This window comes from Carica papaya, chromosome 1 (assembly GCF_054855325.1).
Source record: "Carica papaya isolate Zhongbai chromosome 1, ASM5485532v1, whole genome shotgun sequence".
NCBI classification, from domain to species: Eukaryota; Viridiplantae; Streptophyta; class Magnoliopsida; order Brassicales; family Caricaceae; genus Carica; species Carica papaya.
In genome coordinates, this window is record NC_142309.1 from 5,184,788 (window position 1) to 5,208,279 (window position 23,492).

At 36.4% G+C, this 23,492-nt stretch overlaps 2 protein-coding genes across 2 annotated transcripts in view; both read right to left on the reverse strand.

The window, feature by feature from the left end:
- Positions 1-19,142, reverse strand: part of SUVH4 (histone-lysine N-methyltransferase, H3 lysine-9 specific SUVH4-like protein) — a 30,191-nt gene extending 11,049 nt beyond the window's left edge. The window contains exons 1-7 of the mRNA XM_088216104.1: positions 18,273-19,142; positions 17,987-18,061; positions 17,254-17,322; positions 9,092-9,146; positions 8,871-8,980; positions 6,867-7,040; positions 2,630-2,728 (exon numbers count right to left, since the gene is read on the reverse strand). Coding sequence (XP_088072230.1) covers positions 2,630-2,728; positions 6,867-7,040; positions 8,871-8,980; positions 9,092-9,146; positions 17,254-17,322; positions 17,987-18,061; positions 18,273-18,779 — 1,089 coding nt within the window. The 5' untranslated portion in view covers positions 18,780-19,142. The remainder of the gene's footprint in view (positions 1-2,629; positions 2,729-6,866; positions 7,041-8,870; positions 8,981-9,091; positions 9,147-17,253; positions 17,323-17,986; positions 18,062-18,272) is intronic.
- Positions 19,143-20,378: 1,236 nt separating this feature from the next.
- ATMAK3 (Acyl-CoA N-acyltransferases (NAT) superfamily protein) lies at positions 20,379-22,706 on the reverse strand. Its single transcript, XM_022039930.2, has 4 exons — positions 22,382-22,706; positions 22,177-22,297; positions 21,845-21,900; positions 20,379-20,749 (listed from the first exon to the last, which is right to left on the reverse strand). Exons 1-4 carry the CDS (start codon positions 22,574-22,576, stop codon positions 20,507-20,509), a joined length of 615 nt encoding a protein of 204 aa, XP_021895622.1. The 5' UTR covers positions 22,577-22,706; the 3' UTR covers positions 20,379-20,506.
- Positions 22,707-23,492: the final 786 nt, after the last annotated feature.

The following is a 23,492-nucleotide window of genomic DNA, read 5'->3' on the forward strand; positions in this document are numbered from 1 at the left end:
AAAGTACTTGCAAGAAGATTATCTAGAGTCCTCAGGGAAGTGATTGGAGAAAATCAAAATACTTTTGTTGAAGGGCAACAAATTCCCGACGAGTGATGATTGCCAATGAAGTGGTGGAGGAATTAGTTGGGCAGAAAAAACAAGGGCTTATTTATAAAATTGACATGGAGAAGGCCTATGATCATGTGTGTTGGAACTTTGTAGACTATATGCTTTGGTAGAATGGGCTTTAGAAGTAAATGGCGGAAGTGGATTGGAAAATGCATTTCGTCCACATCGTTTGTGGTCATTGTTAATGGGGATCCATCTACCTTTTTCAAAGTATCAAGAGGCTTGCGTCAAGGTGATCCTTTGTCTCCTCTTATTTTTCTTATTGTTATGGAGGCGTTTAGTAGATTGATGGAAAGAGCGGGGGAGCTGAATTTGGTGAAAGGAGTGGAGGTCGGGAAAGGTAGGGATAAATTGTGCATATCTCACTTATTCTTTGCGGATGATGCCTTAATCTTTTGTGAACCTAGTGTTAGTACCATTCTGCATTTGAGATGTTTATTACTTTGCTTCCAAATGATTTCCGGCCTAAAAATCAACTTGAATAAGACGGAAATGGTTCGAATTGGTGATAAAAAGGAAGAAGCTAGCTTGGCCAGGATTTTGGGTTGTAAAGTCACTAATTTGCCTATCAAGGACCTTGGTCTCCCACTTGAGGCAAAATATAAAGATGTAAGAACTTAGGAACCCATTATTGACATGGTTGGTAGGAGACTACCGGATTGGAAGAAGAATTTCCTTTCTAAAGGGGGGAGACTCACTTCGATTGAGAGCACACTTGTTAACTTACCAATATACTATCTATCCATTTTAACAATTCCGATTAACATAGCAAGAAGACTTGAAAATATTCAATGTAGATTCCTTTGGGGAGATGAGGATAGCAACAAGAAATATCATTTGGTTAGATGGGAGGAGGTTAAAAAATCGGTTTGAGAGGGTGGCCTTGGTTTGAAGTCTATAGTGGAGTTAAATCAAGCTTTTCATGAAAAGTGGTTGTAGAGATCTTTTTAGGAGAAGGGGAAAATGTGGTGGAAGGTAGTTCAGGCTTGGTGGCGTGATTGGGAGGAGGAGAGTGGGAGAAGGAGTAAATTTACGGCTCACGGGATGAGCCTTTGGAGGAAGATTAGGGAGGACAGCCAGTACATCAAGGGTTGTGTGGGTTGGAAAGTTGGTAGGGGTGATGAAGCTAGATTCTGGCATGATGAATGGATGGGGAATTTCTGCTTAAAAAACAGATTTAAATTTTTTTTTTACATTGCTTGTAATAAGGATGCTAAGGTGGAGGAGATGTGTGAGTTTATGGGGGAGGTTAGGGAGTGGGATGTGAAGGTGAAGAGAAGATTACATGACTGAGAAATTGATGAGTACAGCAGATTGCTTTTGTCTCTGACAAAAGCAAATTTGAACATAGAGTGTGATAAAAGAATATGGAAGCCTGATGAGAAGAAAGACTTTTCGGTGAAATCTTTATACAGATGTTTGACAAAGAAGGACAATAGCTACAACATGCCTGCTCTGTAAAAACAAATATGGAAGCCTGATGAGAAGAAAGACTTTTCGGTGAAATCTTTATACAGATGTTTGACAAAGAAGGACAATAGCTACAACATGCCTGCTCTGTAAAAACAAATATGAAAATCCAAAGTCCCTCCTAGAATGACTTTTTTCGCATGGGAGACAACTAATGAATGTATTTTGACCTTGGATATGCTTAAAAGGAAGGGGAATGTGCTGGTCAACAGATGCTATTTATGCCATGCTGCTGAGGAAATGTGCAACCACCTATTATTATTTTGCCCTGTGACCTACAGCATTTTGACCGCTATTTTGGGGCTGTTAGGTTAAATTGGGTCATGGCTGGGTGTGTGAAGAACGAGCTGTGGGCGTGGGTGGGTATTTGTAAAAAGAAACATCATTTGCTCCTTATTCCAATTACAATTCTTTGTGTTGTGTGGAAGGAAAGGAATGGTAGAGCTTTTGAGGGTATAGAGACTAACTTTACAACAATTAAAGATAGATGGATTTATGCTTTTGGATTTATTTTGATGGGTCATGACATCAATGACATATGGGACTGTGGTGCTGTCATTGACCACTTAATTAATATGTAACTACTTTGTATTTGGGCGGTACTTTCTTGATACCTTGTGCATAATAATACTTCTCTTTGATTTCAAAAAATAAGGGCATTTTAAAGAGAAAATCAGAGAAACATGTTCTTTGCCCACTTTAAATCTACAAAGACCTATAACCAGATTCAGGGATTTGGGACACATGATGGTCACCCTAACTTTTTTAGGTCTAGGAAAACATAGTAACTGAGAAACCCCTAATTGACTCCACTCTCTTCAACCAAAAAAAAGGGATCCAAAACCTACTTTTATATTGCTATAATTAGCTCTATGGATTGATTAAAACCGCTACTTTACTCTATCATATTCTATTTTATTTCCAAAATACTGTTTCACATTACCCATCGAAATCTCAAACACACCAGTCATTCCCTTGCAACATTGTAAACATTCCATTGCTCTTCCAAAAAATAAATAAATAAAACAAAAAGTGCTCAAGAAATCACCTTGTATAAGCCGTCATAAGTGTAAACCTTGCCACTATAACTGCTAGAAGATTCATGACCACGAGTTACTCTAACAGGAACATCTTGCTCCATAGAATTCTGCAAGTTAACACATTGAGAAGAATTCAAAAACAAATGTCATAGTACATCCGTGCAAAACAATACAAATGCATGTGGTCAATACGATACAAAGACCGGGAAAAGCTAGAGATCAAAAATAAATTAACAATGTAAGACTTTTAAAGATGGAAAAGATTTTTGTAATCAGCAGAAAATTTTTATGTTGCATTCAGTTATGGAAAGATATGTAGAGCTTTCGAGAATAATTTGCAACTACTAAAAATTGAAGAAAAAATAGTGTTGCAGAAAACTGAGTTTTACCAAAGAAACGTTTGTATAGAAAACAAAAAAGGGTTTTGTTCCCCTTCTTTCATTAAATCAAATGTTAATCATTTTCCTTATTTTTCAATTAAATAAGTATCGGCAAGTTTGAAATTCTAAAATCACTATTTTATAAGGACTCTCTTGTCTCTTCTCCTCCTACATTCTTTCTCATGTTCACTCCCCCTTATTTTTTATCCATGTCGAGCAGTATTATAAATGTTATACAATTTTTTACCCATTAAAATCGTCAAGTCATGGGGCTTTATCCCCCTTGCAACTCATAAGCTCTGCATTAATCTCCTCCTTAGTGAAAGGTTGATCTAGGAGTAAGTTATCATGTTCAAACAACCTACAGAAATCAATCCCATCCAGGATCGTCTCCCAGGTGTGCTTTCAGTATAATTCCTTATAGACGACCTTTACCCTCTCCCTTAGACCCACATTACCTTTCACCACTTCATCATTGATCTCAAGTGCCTCACTGCATGGTAGAGGACTATGGAAAAGATTGCATACGGATAAAGACAGCTTTCAAAAGTGCGTGAAATGGAAAATTGGAAATTGGACTAGAATTGGTTTCTGGTCAGACTGATGGATGGAAGGCTTAGCATTGCAAAATATGTTCCTGCAGATTTATGCTATATCTCGTCATAAGGACATCTGTCAAAGAAGTCTTTTATGAGGGTCAAAGCAGCAGGAAGTGGTATGTTGAGGTCGCGCACAATCTTAATGATAGGAAATTAACGAGTATAAAGAGTGCCGGGTTGGTCTCTTTTGAATGAGGATTTTCATCAACCGGTTTGGACACTCAATAAGTCCAGGCAACACACTGTTGGATCTTTCTACAGATATCTGACTAAGAAAGAGCCAATGGAAAGCAAGTTCCCCTATTGACATATATGAAAGGTGAAAGCACCTTCTAGGGTAGCTTTTTCACATGAGAGGCAAGCAGGGAGTGCACTCTGACTACCTACAAGCTAAAAAGGATGGGCAAGATACTGGTGAATTGGTGTTTCTTGTGTGAGAAAGCGGAGGAGGCACGTAATCACTTACTTCTTTGGTGCCCACTGCGCGCAGCTTGTGGTCTTTGCCTATAGTTTGTTAGGCATTAATTGGGTCATGGCAAGCAGAGTGAATGATGAACTATGGGCTTGGATGGGCTTAGTAAAGGAGAAAATTTGTTTGGGACTTATTCCAATAGCAATATTTTGAGGATTGTGTGTTTCAAAAAATATTTAGAATATAGCAGAAAGAAAGAAATAAAAGGATTATGGAGTGGATGAGGGTATTGACAAAATTCGAGAGAGATGGTTTCAAACTTTTAATTTTTTGTTTCTGCGTCAACCATTGTATTACATGGAAGATTTAGGAGAATTTCACGATATAATTACTGGTTTATAAATAATTTTGAATGCAAGTTTGTACCCTTTCATGCCTATACTTAATGATACAATTATGTGTTGCTATTTTAAAAAAAAATCAAGTTCCTTAATATAATTTCATCTTCTATGATGACTCACTAGAGAATGGAAGAATATAGTATTCTTACCCCCATCCTTAATCCACCTTCTTGATCATTGTTCCAGGCCACTTTACCCCTCAACAATAAACCGACCAACTCAACTTTAACTCGCTACCCATCCCCACTTTCCTTTGTTGAGAGCCTTCTCTCCCCCTCCAACCCATCAAGAGCCTCTAGAGGATAGAGCATTCCTCCTCAGATAATCAGCTCCCACCACTTTGTTACTCCATATCTTGAGTCTATCTTTAATTGAAGCAATTGTCTTTGCAACCCTATAACTAGCATAACCCTCCACTTGAATCTCATCAAAGTCATATAAGAATTTTCTCAAAAGAGATACCCATTTTCTTTTAAATAAAGAGGGTGAAGACCTAACAAAATATCTTGGAGTACCATTGGGTGCAAAATACAAGGATAAAATGTCTTGGGATCCGGTGGTTGACTTGTTCGAAAAGCGGCTTGCCAGATGGAAGAGAAACTTTCTGTCAAAAGGGGGCAGGTATACTTTAATTAAAAGTACCTTGGCTAATCTCCCAATTTATTATCTATCGACTATCACAATTCCGGTAAGTGTGGCCAAGAGGCTTGAAGCCTTGCAAAATAGGTTCCATTGGGGTGACGAAGAGGATGGTCGCAAATTCCATTTGGTAAATTGGAATGACATTAAAAAACTGATTGAACTTGGTGGGCTTAGAATTAAATCTATGGTTACAATGAATGAGGCGCTAAAAGGGAAATGGTTATGGAGACTCTTAGGGGAAGAGAATAGATTATGGAGGAAAATTATTTGCTCCCAATGGGATAATCATATGGCTAAAAATCAGGAAGGCAGAATTTGGATTCCCCATGGAAGAGGATTATGGAGGAATATACTAATGCAGTAGCCTAATTTCCAGCATTGCCTAAAAGTAGGATCTTGGTAGATGTAACAAGATAAAGTTTTGGTCGGATGTTTGGATAGGTGATGGAAACCTCATGGAGCGGTACACCAGAATATACTCTATTGCTCAAAGAAAAAACATGACAGTTGAGGAGGCTTACCGTCTCATCAATGGGGCAACTGTTTGGGTGGTTGAGGTCTTCAGAAACTTGAATGATTGGGAGATTGGTGAGTATGAAGAGTTATTGAAGACTCTTGAGGCACAACAGTTGAATGCTGGCAGTGATCAGGCTGTTTGGAAATGGTAAAAGAGAGGAGAGTTTTATGTTTCGTTTTATTACAGATTTCTGTGTTCTTGGGTGAGTAATAGCAGTTCTGTTTTCCCGCCTGTGCAAATATGGAAAACCAAAGCTCCTCCAAATATTGCTTTTTTGCTTGGGAAGTATCTTTAGTGAAGATCTTAACCATTGATAAACTCACGAGGGGACTGCATTTGGTTAATGGGTGCTATATGGCTGCCTTTAAATGGAGGAGACGTGTAATCATCTTTTAGGGATGATTATAGCTTACAATCTATGGTGTATGGTGTATAGGCTTTTAGGGATTGAGTGGGTGGTGGCTGGGTCGGTTAGTATAGAAATATGGGCTTGGGATGGTGTATATGTAAAGGGCAATATTGCTAACCTAATTCCTTTGACTGTTTTCTGGACTATTTGGAAAGAAAAGAATTCTAATGCTTTTGAGGGTATTGGGAGTAGTATGTACAAAATAAGGGATACGTGGATTCATTTTTTTTGGAACTATTTTGTTAGGACACGACATTATTAGTGATAAAGATTTTGAGAATGTCATACACACACTAACACTTATGTAAATTGTCCATGGGTGGTACCCCCTATTTTTGGTACCATGTTAATATATACCTCACTTGTTTACGTTTTTTAAAAAAATATTGATAATGATACCAAGGTGGTGCCCGTCCATGTACAAAAATTTACAATTCAATCAAAATGTCAATAAAGTTCCATAAATCTTCTATTGAATGAAGAGGACCTAGCAGCAAAAACTTCAGGGTCTGAAATCATTTATTCTTGAGTAAATCAAAACCATTCACATCATTAACCCCATCAAAAGTCCTTTTTTTCTCAAAACAGATGACCCATTTTTACTTATTTTTTATTTTGCATCGACAAGTACGTTCAAGAAAGAACACTCATGTGATTATTTATACTTCTTCTTTTCTAGGAAACACAGTTTTCCAAACAAGAAAAGATAAAAAACTTCATTTTTACCCTGTTATATACATGTGTAGATATATTTCCTCATAGTTTTTTATTCTTTAGAAAAGCTGAAGCAAACATACTTTCCTAATTTACTTATTATAGAAGAAACGGAAACAAGATAATGAAAATAAAGAGGGAAAAATATTCTCCATACCAAGCGCACACTACCTTCAATGCCATATTGCCACGACTCAATTCTTGATCACGGACTTGACGTTTATCACCTGTTAAGTTATGTCCACCTTGGCCAGTATACACAACCTCATCAGCATTATCCAAATCATCTTCATACATGCCAGACAAAACTATGGAAACTGCAACTGGAAACGTATGGCTACTGTACTGCAAATTGAAACATATATACATAAGAGGAAAAAAACGAATTATTTTTTAAATAACAAGTATAAGAAAACAAAAGAATTATTTCAAGCATAATATTATATGGATGTTTGGCTTAGCTTTTCTTATGTGAACAGAAACTTACAAATTTTCTAACAGTGTTCTAAATTTTTTTAAAATGTTTCATAAACCAAGGGCTTTTAAGTTTGATAGCTTATACATCATTGGAACAACATCTTGAAATCATCAGGGGTCAGTAATATTTTAGATAGCTCATAATCTCTCTAAAAGCCTTTGTTGTTGACTAATAAAAATACAAAATTACACTTTGCTGATTTTAGAAGCTGTATTTGACATCCTTGGAAAAACAAGTTCCCTCAACATAGATACGCTGGGTTGGGACAGAAATGTAGCTGACAAGGTATTGTTGATTGTTTTTTAAGAAAGAAAATGGAAACATAGCTGATTACACATTATAAAAAAATTAATACTAATATTACAACAAAGCATTTTGTGAATAAGAACATTAAAGAATCATTTAATAAATAACAATTGATATTTATGGAATTTTATAATATCAAATAAAATAAGTTTTTCAAACTATTATCAGTAAAATTATAAAGTACGATTAAGTTTTAACCCAAAAGAAGTAAAAAAATTATTCAAAACTTAATATTTTACTCTCATTTATACTAATTTGTCTAAAAATATAAATAATAAAATTTCCAAAAAAAAATTTACACTATTTGTATTTACCAAAAATGATAAAGTTGCCCATTTTTGTTATTTTAACATAATTGACATCTTATGAATCATATCTTAACCAAACACTTAAACAAATAAATAAAAATTATAAAATCATGTCACCCAAATATTTCAACATTTTATTTTAAAAAATATATTATCGGCTTATACACTATTTTTTTTTTTGAGATAAGGCTTATACACTATTAAAGAGCTTATAAATTTAAAATCCTAAAAGCTCAGATAAAATTGAATGGCTTCATATTTTATTACCACATGCAACAGTTACTCTTTTCAAGAAAATTCTTATCACATTAGTAATTACTCTCTTCAACCAAAGAAAGGAGTTGGAAACCCCCTAGTACCTTCTCAACTCACAAACACATGCCTAAAGTTAGGATTTAACAACAAAAGGTTGTGGTCATGATTGCTCTGGCATTACGACCTCTAACACAACGATATTGTTCATAGATCAAATTATTTTGTGGATTGGATTCCATTTGTCTATGGCTATACTACGCGTGCTCAGAGTAAAAGTTTTATATAAATATATTGTCATACTAATAAGTATTCTTACTTAAGTCCTTTTCTTTCTAAGAGATTGAATAGAATAACCCGATTGAAGCATAATACTCATAGGTATGTAGTGCATCATATGTCTCATAATAAATCTCATTCTTCTACTCTTTACTGGGAGTGGATGAAAAAAATGAAAAGATATTATACTATAATAAATATTAAATTAACATATTATTATGTTTATGAAATTATATTTTTGTTTTAAGGAAATATCTTTGTTTTCAAACTCCAACATGCCAACAAATATAGTAAGGCCTTCCTAGAACCATGCAACTTGCTATTAGATTAGATTCGCACAGATCTAGATCTTAGGTGTAAGCATAGACAATTTCATGCCTCCATCTAAAAACAAAGCAACAACCAATATGGACAAAACAACCTTCCAAAGATGTAAAAATAGTGATTAGTTTAATAAAACATCCTTCTTTTCAACCATCATATGCATTTAAAATGGTAATCATTACTTTAATTCCCTTTCTGAAATATCTCAAGCACAAAAGAAATCATTACCTGTTTCTTGTAAGATTGGCCCATATAGTCAATTCCATTAAGCCAATGACTATGGAAACCAACAGCAACCATTTCAGCTCGTGAATAAAACTGATGCCCAACTTCAATACCTGTCATCACGAGCAAAAAGGCCAGAGGAATATAAATTTCATAATATATAGAATACAGACTATAGTTAAATAACAGAAAAGGTCGCAAAATAACAAAACTACACCACCAACCTGGAAGATTTCCTATCATTTTTTTAGGATGCAATATTTCCCCAGCCTCCAGCATCTGCCAAAACTTACCATCTTGAGAAAAAAAGGGCATGAATAGCAAAGCGGCAATGATACATCTTAACAGTAAATTTACGTGTTGTTAATATGAACATAACTTTTATATTTAGAAACAATGCAGAAAAGGGAAATACTTTTAGCATCAAAATCAATACTACAAATGAACCTTTGTATGTTGTAAAGAAGGGGTTTCAAATTAAAACAAGTTTATTTCATAGTTATTCCACCTTTACCAACTGGCTTTGCACATGTTACAGTTAGAGAGAGAAACTAGAGAAAGCTGACGATTGAGAGCGGCAGTAAGGGGTGGTTGGTGCCAAGGAAGGATAGAGAGGTACCACATGAGAAAGCCAAAGACGAATGGAACAGTTAGGGGTTGGCTGTGAGGCCGACCAAACTTGGAAATACGATGTCATTGGATCAAAACAGAAAACTTATAGACAGGAAGTCTTTTGATGTCGTGAGCGAAGGGAAAAACCTTAATGGTTTATGAATAAGCGAAAATGACAAAGGATTCACGGTCTCGATAACTTTGGACAAGGAGGAAGTGAACCGGCTCACTGATGCACCAAGCAACTTCTACTGGTACAAAGGGGAAAAACTTGGAGAAAGAACAGAAAGGGCAGATTGTAGATTTTGAGAATGTCATTGGCATGCTAACATAATTGTAAATCTTTTGTAAATGGGCAGTACCCCTTTTTTGGTACCTTGTCAATATATACTATACATTTTTATCTCAAAAAAAAAGACCAAAGGGCAGAAAGTGTAAGTTGTGGATCACTCTGGAATAGAATAGAAGCGGAGATTTTTGGTCATGTCTAAGTAAAAAAGATGAGGCGTGAAAATGCAGTTTTATACCTAAAGGAATTGAGGCAAGAGGATGGAAGGGAATGATGAAATCTATATTTGAGCTCACCAACATTCCTCTGGTTCACCCAAAAAAGAGCCAAGCAATCAATCCCTAACCAATCGAATGACTTGAAGAATGGCAAGACGCTTCCCCTTTGATCCAGCAATGTTCTGTTGCCCCGATTGCAAACAAGGTTTTAGAATTGAGGCGGTACCGGAAGAAGGGAAATCGTTTGCATAAGTGCTATAATTGGTCATATATGATTGATAATTGGGTAGGGAAGAAGTAACCTGATCAAATTCCAACCTGGGCAGCTTTTGAAATTCATACCGACACAGTTTTAAATGGACAAAATGAAAAGGCTAGTAATAGAAAGTCTGATCTAGGCATAGGTCATTTGTTCACAGGCAATTCAGAAATATGGACCCGGTTGGAAGCCCAGGAACACAAGGGAAGAAAAAGGCAAAATGGGTTGAGCACATTGGGACAAGTAAGGAGGTCAGGAATAAAAGGAGCACAAAAGTCAAGTAACTCTAGCAGCCCAAGAAGAAAAACCCAACTCAACAAGTAAATCCTACTATCACCGTCGGATGTGGGGCTCCAATGAGTAAAGTGGAAGCTTCGAGAAGTAATATCGAGATAAGGAATGAAGAGGTCACTCCGGCGGTGACTCAACAGCGAACCAGGGAAGGATGAAGATGTTGATGGAGAGAAGCAGGGGGAAGAAGCTTCATTGGCTCTCGTTCTGTGTGAAAGCACAGGGGAATAGGAGTTTTTGGTCGAGAATGAAGGTGTGTCTCAAACCATTATTCTATCTTTAGGTCTGCAAATAATGTTAGTGTTGGAGGCAAAGTACGGCGAGATTATCTCAGGGGGCCTTCTAGTTAGTAAACCCGCGACTACAGATCAACGCGCTTTTGTCGAAGCAGAAAGTGAAGCATAACTATATTCCACATAGGTTCTGAGGAACATCCAGCATATCAGTAAATTCTTGGGGTTCTTTTTCAAAGGCTTCCTGTAATACCGGGACCCGAAATTTAACCTGAGATTAATTTTAAAAATTAAAATTAATATATAAAAATATAATTTTTAAATTTATAAATTTTTATTTAATGTAAAAATTTGAAAAAAATAAGTGAATGATGAAATTAAAAACAATTTTGAAAAAAAGATGTGAAAATTTGGGTTCGAAAGGTATTTTTGGAAGAAAAATCAAAAACTAGGGGTCAAAATACAATTTAGAAGAAATGTGTCACGTAGGACGGTCAGTCAGCAGCCCCGACAAACCAGAGCACGTCGCGTTACAAGGCACACTGACTCGGTGCCACGTGGGAGACCCCGCTGGCAATCCGCATGCCCACAATCGGACAGTCCGGATTTGTTCCCGCACGTGTAGACGATCGGAATCCGCTCCCTCCTCAGGTGCGATCGGACAGTCACAATTAAAAGCGAATAACGGCCCAAATTCGTTCCCTCTTTAAACCCGATCATACGGTTAAGATCAAATCGCGATGAACGGTTTAGATTCATTTTCTCTTTAAACATAATCGGACGGTCGAGATCAAACGTGATGAACGACCCAGATTAAAGAGAAACAGGTATAAATATCTCACTTCACACCGAACCCTAACCCTAATCGCCAGCCCCCCGCCGGAGAAGAACCAGTCGCCAGAGAAGGAAGCTAATTGCCGCCCACCACCGCACTGAAGCCACCTTCGACCGTCAAAAAAAATAAAAAAATTTTCATTCGCTTGAAAATTGATTTTGAACAATCTTATGGCCAAATCAGAGCAAAATGACCAGCGGATGAGCCAAAAACCGCGAGTAAAGCCCGACGGCGGCCTGCAGAAAAAGCCAAAAATCGCCTTCGATGATCCCCTTCCCGATTTCCGTTTTGTGCGATTTTTCTACCATTGTATTCATCATTCTGTTTCCTACAGGTTGACCAAAGAAAAACGCCCAACCGCAAAGGTGAGCTGGCGGAGCTACTACACTGAAAAATCCTGCCGCTGGTAACTTTCTATTTTTCGACTTTTTCGACCAAACGAGACTTGTTAACTTGTTTTCTCACAGAGATGAGTATAAAATCAGCTGAAAACGCCCAGTTTGAGGCAAACCGCCTCCATGGGCAGCGGTGTCGCCGTGTTGGAATTCCGAAATTGGCCGAAAAAAGTTTTTAACACCGATTTTACATTTTTTGATGTATTTTTAAGTACTTTAAGCGTATTTTAATTCCCAAAATAAAATTCAAAAAATCCGAAAACCGCTAGTAAGCGCAGCTGAAAGTTAAGTGTTTTGGATACCGATTTGGGTAAGAATCTCTCACCTTATTCTCTATTATGGAATTGAAGTTTGATTATAAATAATACGGCATTTTGCGTAATTTAGAAAATCTCGATAATTAATTATAAGTTACTAATGGAGGTGGAACCGGTTATTTATCACTATTTATCTTATTTTAACTGATTGATTGATTTTACAGTTTTAAATGCATAATAATACGCTAAAGTTGGTGAGATGATTCAGTTGTATTTTTTTAATGCATGTATTGCTTGTTTTGCGTGATTTACAGTTAAATTGTGAAATTAAAAATTAAATGTAAATTAGGAATTACTTGATTAAGTGAATGAATGAATGGTAGTCTCACTGGATATTCTGAGAGATGGTGGACGAATCGAGTACTTAGGGAACCCTACCGTGAACGTTGTCCCATACCGGACGGGGTATTCAGAATTGATATTTTAGCGTTCATACCGAACAGGAAATGGAGACGGCCGGTTAGTTGACAATGTTAAATAAGAGCTCACACGTAGTGGAAACATCTCTATGAACCCTCATAAATACTAGTAGGCAGATAAAAAAAGGAAAAGTTGTTCTGGTTAATTGAATATGAAATTATGATGTTGTTTGTGTTATGACCTCTATAGGTCGGTTTTGAAAATCTCGCTACGGTAAATATGTAATAAATGATTTTATTTATGATAAATAAATTTATTTAAAATAAGAGATTCATTTGCTGTTTTTATAATTTTTACCAACCTTCATTTCTGTATCAGTGAGTAGTATGACATTTTTACTGAGTTAGTGTACCTCACTTTTTCATTAACCATTTCAGATCAACAAGACCAAGATCCAGATCCCGATCCATAAGAGAATTGCGAATAGGATGCACAATTGTTTATTTTCTATTTATTTCTTTAATTTTTCGTTTGTTCTTTTACAATCTCATAACCCTATTGGATATTCTAAATTATTGTGTAAGAAATGTCTAACCCTAACTTTATTATTTCACTTCTGCTTTCAATTTATAAGTGATTTCCTTTTAACTTCTGGGTTGTTACACTTCCAACATCAAGTCATGATTTTGTTCGCTGAACTGAAAAAGAGAATGAGGGAGAAGAAGAAAAACGAGGAAACCACTAGAAGAGCAAGGGAAAGACAAAGTGAGGGGGATAAAGGAATTAAAAAGACTTCAGTATTCCATTAATTATGATGGCAGGAAAAAGAAGAACAAGAAGTTTGGGGGAGAGTTAAGTTTGTTATAAATGTTAGAAAGAACACTCTCTTAAAATGTGCAGGGGCTAAATGACTCAAGAAGGAGGAACATTATTAAGGGTTGCTTAAGCAGATGGAAGCTGTCAATAGTATGATTTCAAGAGGCCAAGCTTGAGGCTGTCAGTGATAGAATCATCAGAAGCCTTTAGCAGCTGGATGAAGTGGGATGGCAATCCCTTTCGGCCCGAGACACTGATGGCGGTATACTGTTGATGTGGAACAAGGAAAAAGTGGACTGCAAGGATACAATAATTGGTGAGACTACAATTTCATGTCTTTTTGCCAGTGTGTGGAGGTGATTGGTTCTTTTTGGGTGTTTACTGTAGGGGCAATGCTGAAGATCGTTCATTGTTAAGGAGCAAATTGACTAACTGCTAAAGAATGTAAGGGAGAATGGATGTGGTAGGGAGAGACTTCAATATGAATTTGAGACGAAATGAAAGGTTCAAGAAGCATTTTTTTGTTTCTTATCCTCAGGAATTTAGAGAAAACATTGAGCAACTCAATCTTCTAGATATACTACTCAAGGGAGGCACATGGACGTGGAGTAATCAAAGAGACAACCCTTCCTTCTCCAAAATTGATCACTTCTTAATTGCCCCTGAATTCCTCCTCAAATACCCAACCTAAATAAAAAATATTGTCTAGACCCATTAATGATTATTTTCCTATTTTATTGGTCACTGATGGTATTATTTAGGGCCCTGTTCCCTTCCCATTTGACAATAAATGGTTGAAATTAGAAAGTTTCAAAGATTTGGTTAGAGATGTGTGGAAAAACACCAGTGTGGCTGGTACTGCAAGTTACATAATCGTCTTCAAATTTAAAAAACTAAAATCTGATATTAAAAAGTGGGGCTTAAGGAGGAGGGAACATCAATGAAATCATGCTGGAGCTAAATGAACTGGATAAACAAGAGGGGGAATCGAATCTCAATATGGAGGAGAGGGCAAGAAGAAATGTTTTGAGGCTTGATTTGGCCAATAGACTTTATATAGAAGTAGTTTCGTGGAAGTAAAAATCGAGAAAAATATGACTAAAAGACGGGGATAAAAATGCCAAATACTTCAACTGTCTTGTTAATCACATAAGAAGAATTAATTATGTCGAAGAGATACTTATTGATGGTAAGACCATCTTGGGCAATGAAGCTATAAGAGAAGGTGTGAAAGTCTTCTACCAAAACCTATATAAGAAAGAGTTCTACCAAAGACCCAAACTCGAAAATCTTCAATTTGGGAGACTTGGTGAACTCAGCAGTAATTGATTAGAAATAAACTTTACCGAGGAGGAGATACTCGTTGGGCTCTGAGACTGCAATGGCGACAAGACGCCAAGCACGAAGGGTTTTAACCTAAAGTTCTTGGAAGTCTTTTGGCCATTGATTAAAGAAGATGTGATCGATATTTTAAGCGAGCTCCACAAATCTGTTAAATCTTTGAACTCCACTTTTGTTGGGGAGAGCCAAAATGCATTCGTGACTAGTAGGCAGATTACTAATGCATTTATAATTCCCAATGAGGTGGTAAACAAGCTTGTCAATAACAAAAGGTTTAGGGTGCTTCATAGACTAGATATGGAAAAAGTTTTTGATCATGTCCACTGAAATTTTGTGGATTACATGCTTGAAAGACACGGTCATGAGTAGAAATGGAGAAAATGGATAACATCGTGTATCACCACCCCTAGCTTTGTGGTTATGGTGAACGGTAGTCCCTCAACTTTTTTTCAAGCATCTAGGGGTTTGAGATAAGATGACACACTTTCCCTTTTATTAATTATTATTGTCTTGAAAGCATTAAATAAACTTTTCGAAAGGGCTAGAGATTTAAAGCTAGTGGAGAATATTAGCATGGGAAAAAGTAGGGATCAAATTGAAGTCACACCTCTTTTTTGCTGATGATTCACTAGTCTTCTGCAAACCAAAAGCTGATATGCTACTTAATTTGAGATATATTCTCCTATGTTTTCAGGCTGTTTCTGGGCTCAAAATCAACTTTGGCAAATATGAATTTGGTGGTATTGAGATGGGCAGTTCCGGAAAGCTCCTTGCCAAAGTTCTAAACCGCAATGAGAAATAGTTCCCCATTAAATATCTTGACCTCCCTCTGGGCGTTGAGTTTAAAGACAGGAGAGGTTGGGATTCGGTTGTCGACTTGGTTGATAAAAGACTTGCAGGTTGGAAGAGAAAATCCCTTCAAAATAAGGTAGATAGACACTCATCAAAAGTATGTTCTCAAACCTCCCCATTTACTATATGTTCATCAAAAGTATGTTCCTATTCAAAACAGATTCTTGTGGGAAGATGTCGATGGCAAAAGAGGGTATCATCTTGTGAAATGGAAGGAGGTGAAGTGCCCTATCAAATTGGGTGGGTTGAGACTAAGAACGATCACTGTTTTGAACAAAGCACTTCATGAAATGGGTTTGGAGGTACTTCAATGACGAAAACAGTCTTTGGAAGAGGATCATTGATATTAAATGAATGAGGGGGCGCAGTGATGGCAGCTTCACTTTAGCAAATAGACCTCATGGCATGAGTCTATAGAAAGATATAATTTAATACAGAAAAAATGGATTGAGTACACTTGCTGGGATGTTGGGAGAGGCGACAGAGTTAGATTTTGGCAGGAGAAATGGTGCGGGGAGGAAAGCCTCATGTCCATATTCCCCATGATTTATGCTATTGCACAGGATAAACATTTATTTGTTGGGGAAGCTTTCAAGGATTCCGATAATCGGGTACGTGTAGTGGTGGTTAATAGAAATATGCAAGACTGGGAGGTGGCTGAATATGAGAACTTTTTACAACTAATGGCCACTGTCCGCCTTAACAGCAGGAGAGACAGGTTGTGTTGAAACCAGAAAGAAAATGGCAGCTTCCTGGTCAGCTCATTTTATAGACAATTAGTTAGATGTAGAGAAGCGAGGGGCGTGATGCTCCCATATAAGACCATTTGGAAGGTGCATGCCCCCCAAGAATATCTTCTTTTGCATGGGAGGCAGCTAAAGAGCGTATTTTGACTATTGCTAACTGATGAAAAGAGGAAAAATTATGATGAACAGATGCTTCCTTTGCAAGTGCACTACCGAGTCCTACAATCACCTACTGCTTTGGTGCCTTTTCTCCTACATCCTTTGGACACTTGTTTACAGTCTTATGGGAATCAATTGGGTAATGGCGGGTTCGGTGAACAACAAATTATTTGCATGGGAGGGCCTTACTAGCAACAAATTATTTGTCCATCTTTTGGGTTATTTGGAAGGAAGATATTTTTGAGGGGAAGGAAGATATTTTTGTGAATATTAAAGATAGGTGGTTTCATTATTTTGGTTCTGTTATGTTGGGACAAAATCTCTATAGTTTGGAAGATTTTGAGGTAGTTGTTAATATACTTATTGACATCTAAATTTTTGTACATGGATGACACTCCCTTGGTGCCATTTACTTAATACACGTCTTACATTTTTTATTTAAAAAAAAAAATCAATACTACAATTTAATAGCTAATCAAGTTCCACATCAAAACATATTAATTGAAAGAGAAATCAATTTTCCTTGACATCCTATTAAGATCCACAAAAAAAAAAAAGACACGATGATGTGAAGCAATCTAGAGGATACAGCATCCACTAGCCCATATAATGAACTCTCAATCAGTTAGAGAATAAAGAGGTTAAACAGATAGCTTCACTTGCCTTAGATATTGCCTTCAAATCAGGTCGCTTTGCCTTTGCCTTGACAATATCTTCAGCCACAACCTTATCCTACATAAATCTGAGTATCAATAACCAATAAGAAAAAACATTTGGACAAAGATTCAAAGAGAGAAAGAGACAGAGAAATCTGCCCTATTATTACTTGAAGCTTTTTATTGGTTTTCCTGAAACAAAGGGCTTGGCAAACTTGAGGAATAAAGCCATATAACACTGGCGCACAGATAATCACTTGTCATTATCATAGCTCAGCGTACTTGCAGATTGACTTAACAGTTATCTTTTTAAAAAGAAAACAATGCATATCAAACTTAACCAAAATATAGACCTCGTACTAAGATCTCAAAGTCTCTTCAGTTTATATTCGTGACCAGTGACCACAGACATTCCCTTGTTGTTGGAATATCTTGAGTTACCTTTAATGATCAGAAGAGCAAAAGAATTTATCAACATAGTCCTTTCCACAATAATTTTGTAAACGACTATTTTTAATATTAAAAACCTCGATAAGAAAATATAAATGCTGACTGTCTTTTGTTTCTGATTGTACAAGGTCAGGCCGTCAGGTTAAAGGTAGGGGGGAGCAGAGAAGAGAGTCGTTTACAACACTTAGAATAACTCTGTGCAAAACATGTCTACGACAATAACATGCAAGCTTGGAGATGAAATCTTCTCAATTAGTAGGTACGAACTGAAACAAAACCAGTATAAGTACCTTGGATTTTCTTTTCTTAGCTTTGGTCTTGCTTTTCTTATCAGCTTCGGCCTTTTTACATCTCATTTCCTCGTCCTGTGTAACAAAAACACATAAATGCAAATTCACTTTAGCAGTTAAGCGGCTCAAAAAAATGGGATTAAATAAGAACTTAATCCAAAATAATACATAGAATACTATGCTCTTTACTGGAGACTACAGTTTACAAGTAAAGTGATCAGTCTGAAATTACAAAACGTAGAAATAATAGAAATTCTGATAAAGAACAACCCAGCGTAGGACACACCTGAATCAAATGCAGATAATATTTGTTGAACAGCCTGAGGGTTTTTTTCACTTTAGCATGCGGGCCAGTCTCCACCAAATTAGCTGCATTGCCCTGCTCGACTACTCTATTTTCACCTCCACTAGATTCCGCTTTCAGCGATCCACCCTCCTCACTCTCTTCCCTGTCACGTGATTCCAAAACCTCCGAACCCGCTAGTCCGATCGCAGCATCATCCTTTTTCGGACTTTGTTTCCCCCTACTCCTCTCAGTGGCTCTCTTCTTCTTACTCCCACCATCATCGCCCACAACCTGGACTCGTTTCTGAACCAGCTGCTTCTCCGCTCTCTGCTTGTCTTGTATCCTCCGACTCGTTCGCCTCCCCGGCAAACCCTCACTCTTCCCGTTTTCCATCCCTTTCTCTTCCGAAGCAAGCGTCTCAGCTCGAGAAGCATTTAAAAGGTGATTTCCAGTGTCCGGCAAAGAATTCTGAGGGGAATCCCGGGAACGCAGCGAGCGAGCCACCATTATCTTGTTGAAAAACAGACCAAAAGTCCCAACAACAAGAGGAGACGTGATAGAAGAGAGGAGACTTCGGAGAGGGAAGCAAAGCTGTAGATTATGAGATGGCAGGAGAAAAGATTTCTAGAGATGGAGAAAGGAGTAGGGATTAAAGAGGAAGAGGAAGCGACATTGGAGAGAGTGAGGGTCACAAGGGGAAGAAAGGGAGAGAGAAAGAGGAGTCAGGGAGAGAGGGAAAAGGAGGATTGTTTTATATATTAAAATGCGGGAGAAGCATTTTTTTTCTTCTGAGGGGGAATGTATTTGAACGCTCGCTCTTCGGCTAATTTAATCTCCCCGCGGTTTCTTCTTCCTCCCAATTGTTGCGAGACTCAGACTGAGAATGAGAAGAGTTTCCTCAGAGAGAAAATTTTTATTTGAAAGTTTCCTTTGATGTTTTTTTTTTTTAATTGTCATTAAATTTTATCTTCTATAAATAAATTAGAGTAAATATTTTTTGTATAATCAAAGTAATTATATGTATAAGGTTTTTTTTAATTTATTATTATTATTATTTAGATATTTAATAAATTCTGTATGCAAGTGAACACAATAAAAAGGCCTCAAATGCATAAAAATGGCAATCTAATATGCAATTCACAATATTAACCTTAAATGGCAATCAAATATGCAATTCGTTTTACTTAATATGACACGTTTTATTTAAAATTTTAATTATTTTAAATTTACTTAAAAAAATCATACAGTCAAATTAGGCTCGTTTCATATATGTTAATTCAATAATCGAGTCAACGTATGTATTTGATTCATGTATATATTTCACACTTCTATATGTCTAATTTGTAATTTGTAATTTTTACATGTATTCAACTTAGAATAAATGAGTTTTTTGTCAAGTATTTTAAATATATGAACAAACTCAAATAAGGATAGTATTTTTATTAGATTCCTTTTTTAATTGTATTCAAATACGTAAATTATAATTTTAAATAAGATCGAGATCAAATAAATTTGATATATCATCATTCCTAAATAAACATAATTCATTTCATTTATGGAATATATTATTATATAAATTATATAACAATTGTCAATTTTCAATACTAAATTAATTGTTAGTTGTATTATTTTCTTAATATCTAATATAACCATAAGTTAGAGGTTTTTATTTTGAAAACAATTACCATTTAGCTGCTTAAAATACCAAAGAAAACGAATTACATTATTTTTACAATAAAGAAATTGTCATTTCTAATTATTACATTCTATTCGTAGGTTTTATGCTGGAGTAAATATTAATCTAAATATACTTTTGCAAGTTACTAAAAAAAAATTTCATACAATGAGTTAATAACATGCGAATTATATGATATAATATTCATATATTGGAGTTGTTCGGCTCAAGTTTGAATTATATCTTTACTTATGTTATCAAAAAAGACTTCTCATAACAACGGCACGAAGGGAGAGATTTAATAGGCAAGTTTAGTAGTTTTCGTAAGCACTTACGCTTCATCATTTTAAGCAAGCTTTTAGAAAAAGAATCTCACAGAGTCAGTGCAGCATGAGATATTCCACAATGTCTCAGATGTGTGTAGTAGGCGATTTCATGAAATTGAAAGAATTTCATATATCTGCAAGGACCCTGCTTTTAAATTACAATTACTTTTAGAATTTCTTACAAACAAGGTTTATGGTGGATAAAACAATTCATCCATAACTGCTAATCAGAATTATAACCCTTGGTGAAGCTGTGGAAATTCCCCAGGTGGCATGTGATCATCAAGCTGGTGACTTTCCTCATTTGCCATCATCAGCAGAGATGGGTGCAACTCCGGACGGGGAAATAACAACTTCAAACGAAAGGCATCAACACCATTCAGATAGTAACGGAAGAGTCTTTTAGCTCTAATAAATCCTAGTCGGCCATAAAGTGCAAGTGCTCCTTTGTTTGTGACTTCTGCTTCCAGTGTAACCTTTGGATACAGATTAAAGTTAGAATCTGATGACCTTGACATTCATGTACCTCCAGCAAACATAAAGAAGATATAAAATTGCTACGGGCAAGAAAAACCAGAGAAAATTTGTAAATTTAAATGGGCAGAATTACAGGGTTTTTATAATCTCATCAACATTGTGAAATATGAGATTGTTTGGACAAAGTTTCGTACTAATCAGATTAAAGGTTGCCGAAAGAAACTTTGCATCATTCCCAGAGAGAGGCGTTTTTCTCCTGTCCTGCTTCAAATCCTAATACGAGTAGCTTGATAGGTCTCCTTACACTTCAAAGTATGAAGAGTAATAATTGCAAGCATAAGAAACCATTTTAGCAAGTGTAGCAATCAGTGATCATTCATTAGGAAGACCATATAACCAATGGCGAAGATCAGCTTGCAGCGATATCACAAGGTAACCAATTTCTCGAAAGTGATAGATTCACACGAAAAGGGCCAATGAAGGATTATATTGTCCATTGATAATCAACAGAGGCTAGGTAAAAACACGTGAACAGGACAAGTTTCAAGCAAACCAACAGGATAGACACACGGCTGTTTCAATCTTATATGCTATGGTTAATAAATATCAAGTTGTTTCCGACTCTCACACTCACTTGATGCTCCATTAGCAGAAAGAGTTTTGGAACATAAAAAGATTGGGAATATCGAGGATCTTCACATAATTCTGATTCCCCATCTGAAGCAAGATTTATTAACTTTCTTATATTCATTTTCCTTTTCCTCCTTGCAGTGAAAATTGTAACTTCGACAACTAACATAGTCTAGAGAATTATTGAAGCCAAAACCTATTGAATGGATGCATTTAATCAATGAGTGACTAGAAGGTAAAGAACTTAACCCTGTAAAATCAAAATTAAATAAAAACTCAACTGGTCAAATAAACAAAGCACGATAGCTCTAGTCATTATCCATAGACAAGGATAAATTCAGTAGCAAGCCAACTCTAGGTTCAATGGTTAAATTACTTTTCCCTAAAGGGGCTCATAAGCAATAATCTCAGCTTATCTGCAGCAAAAACATATTAGCCAAATTAGAAATGAACAGGTGACATACCTCTTCGCAGCCAGATTCCATCATCACTCTAATCGATCTGGTAACAAGTTCTGTAGCTGCAGAACACGAAAATCCAAGTTTAAATATGCACTAAGCGGCATAAAATTGTAAATTCTACAAGTAGTGAAGTATGGCGAAAAAAGGGATTCTTTTTTTGCCTAGAAATTAACTGTAAACTGGAATTTGAAACCTTCAAACTCAAAGACATTAAGCCATTATCCAACAAAGGCAGAATTCTAAGGTAAGGCAAAATTGAAGCCACGAAACCAAGTTGACCAGCGAGATTTCAATAAAGAAATAATCGGGTACAAGAAAAATGGAAGGAAAAATACCAATGCCTTTGCCTCGATAAGGCTTGATGACAACCAACATAGCAATGTAGCCTCTGAAAGTGTTTCGATGCTCCCCCATCTTGCAGACGACCGTGCCCACGCATCTACCTCTGTGAAACGCCTTTGAAAATAACGTAAATTTGGGCATCAAACATCAGGAGGGGTATAATCAGGGAAGAAGAAAGCAGAGAGTGAAAGTACTCACAAGGAAGGAGAGTTGAGGCCAGAGATAAACGAAGTAACGATAGGTGAAGATAGAGTAGGGTTCGCTGAGTTCTTGGTCGACTAAACCCATGATCAACGGCAGGTGATGCTCGCCGCCATAGCTGGTATATTCTACCTCCGAGGCTTCGAATTCTACTTTTCCTTCACTATCTTCTTCGTGGCTGCTGCTTTCCATTTCCGTCTCTTTCTCGCTCTGCCTGTTTCGACGTCTGTCGCGGTGAGCTTTCAGTTCCGAGGCAGAGAGAGAACTCGCGTGGGGGAAGATGACAGAAGAGGACGTACGAGAATCAGTCGTAGGGTTCAATGGACAGGCTCGGCCTGCAAATATCAGAAAATTTGGGCTCTATGTGAAAAAAATTAGCCCAAAATTAATTTTTTATATTTTATAAGCCCACAAAAAAGAAAAAAGAAGTCGGCTTTATTTTTGTTATTTTTATTGGGTGTTTTACATGGCAGAAGGATTTATAGTTTTTATTTTATTCAATATAATTATTTTATTGTAATTATAAAATAAAATAAAATAAAAAATCAATTCAACGAAAAATTATTGCTTACAATGAACCTATATATATATATATATTGGGAAATCAAAGTGACCAACAAATAATTGAACTGCATGCGTATTATTATTTCTCCTTGACAAAATCATGTAGGAAAAAAAAGGAAGAGATTTTATGGGATGAGAATGTCAATCAACTGCACCCACAAATTAGACTAGTTTATATCATATATATATATATATATATATATATATATAAACACACACATACACACACACTGACTAGAACGCTAGCAACTTTAAGAACGCCCATAATGTCCAACCTTTGCTACCCTTTTCAATTCATTGTGTCTACTTCTCTTTCCTGTTCTTTTCTTCATCTTCTCTTCTTGATCTTCTGCTTTTATGTTACTCATAAAAAGTCATGCACGCATATTGGTATATGTATATAGCTGAGATCTAGTGCTTCAATTCCTTCCTTGTTCTTGTGATATCTTCTGTCACACATACACATATATAAACACATATATAGAACCAGATAAAGGCTTAGATCTTCTCTCTTTTTTCTGTTGGGAGCAGCCTCAGGCATGGC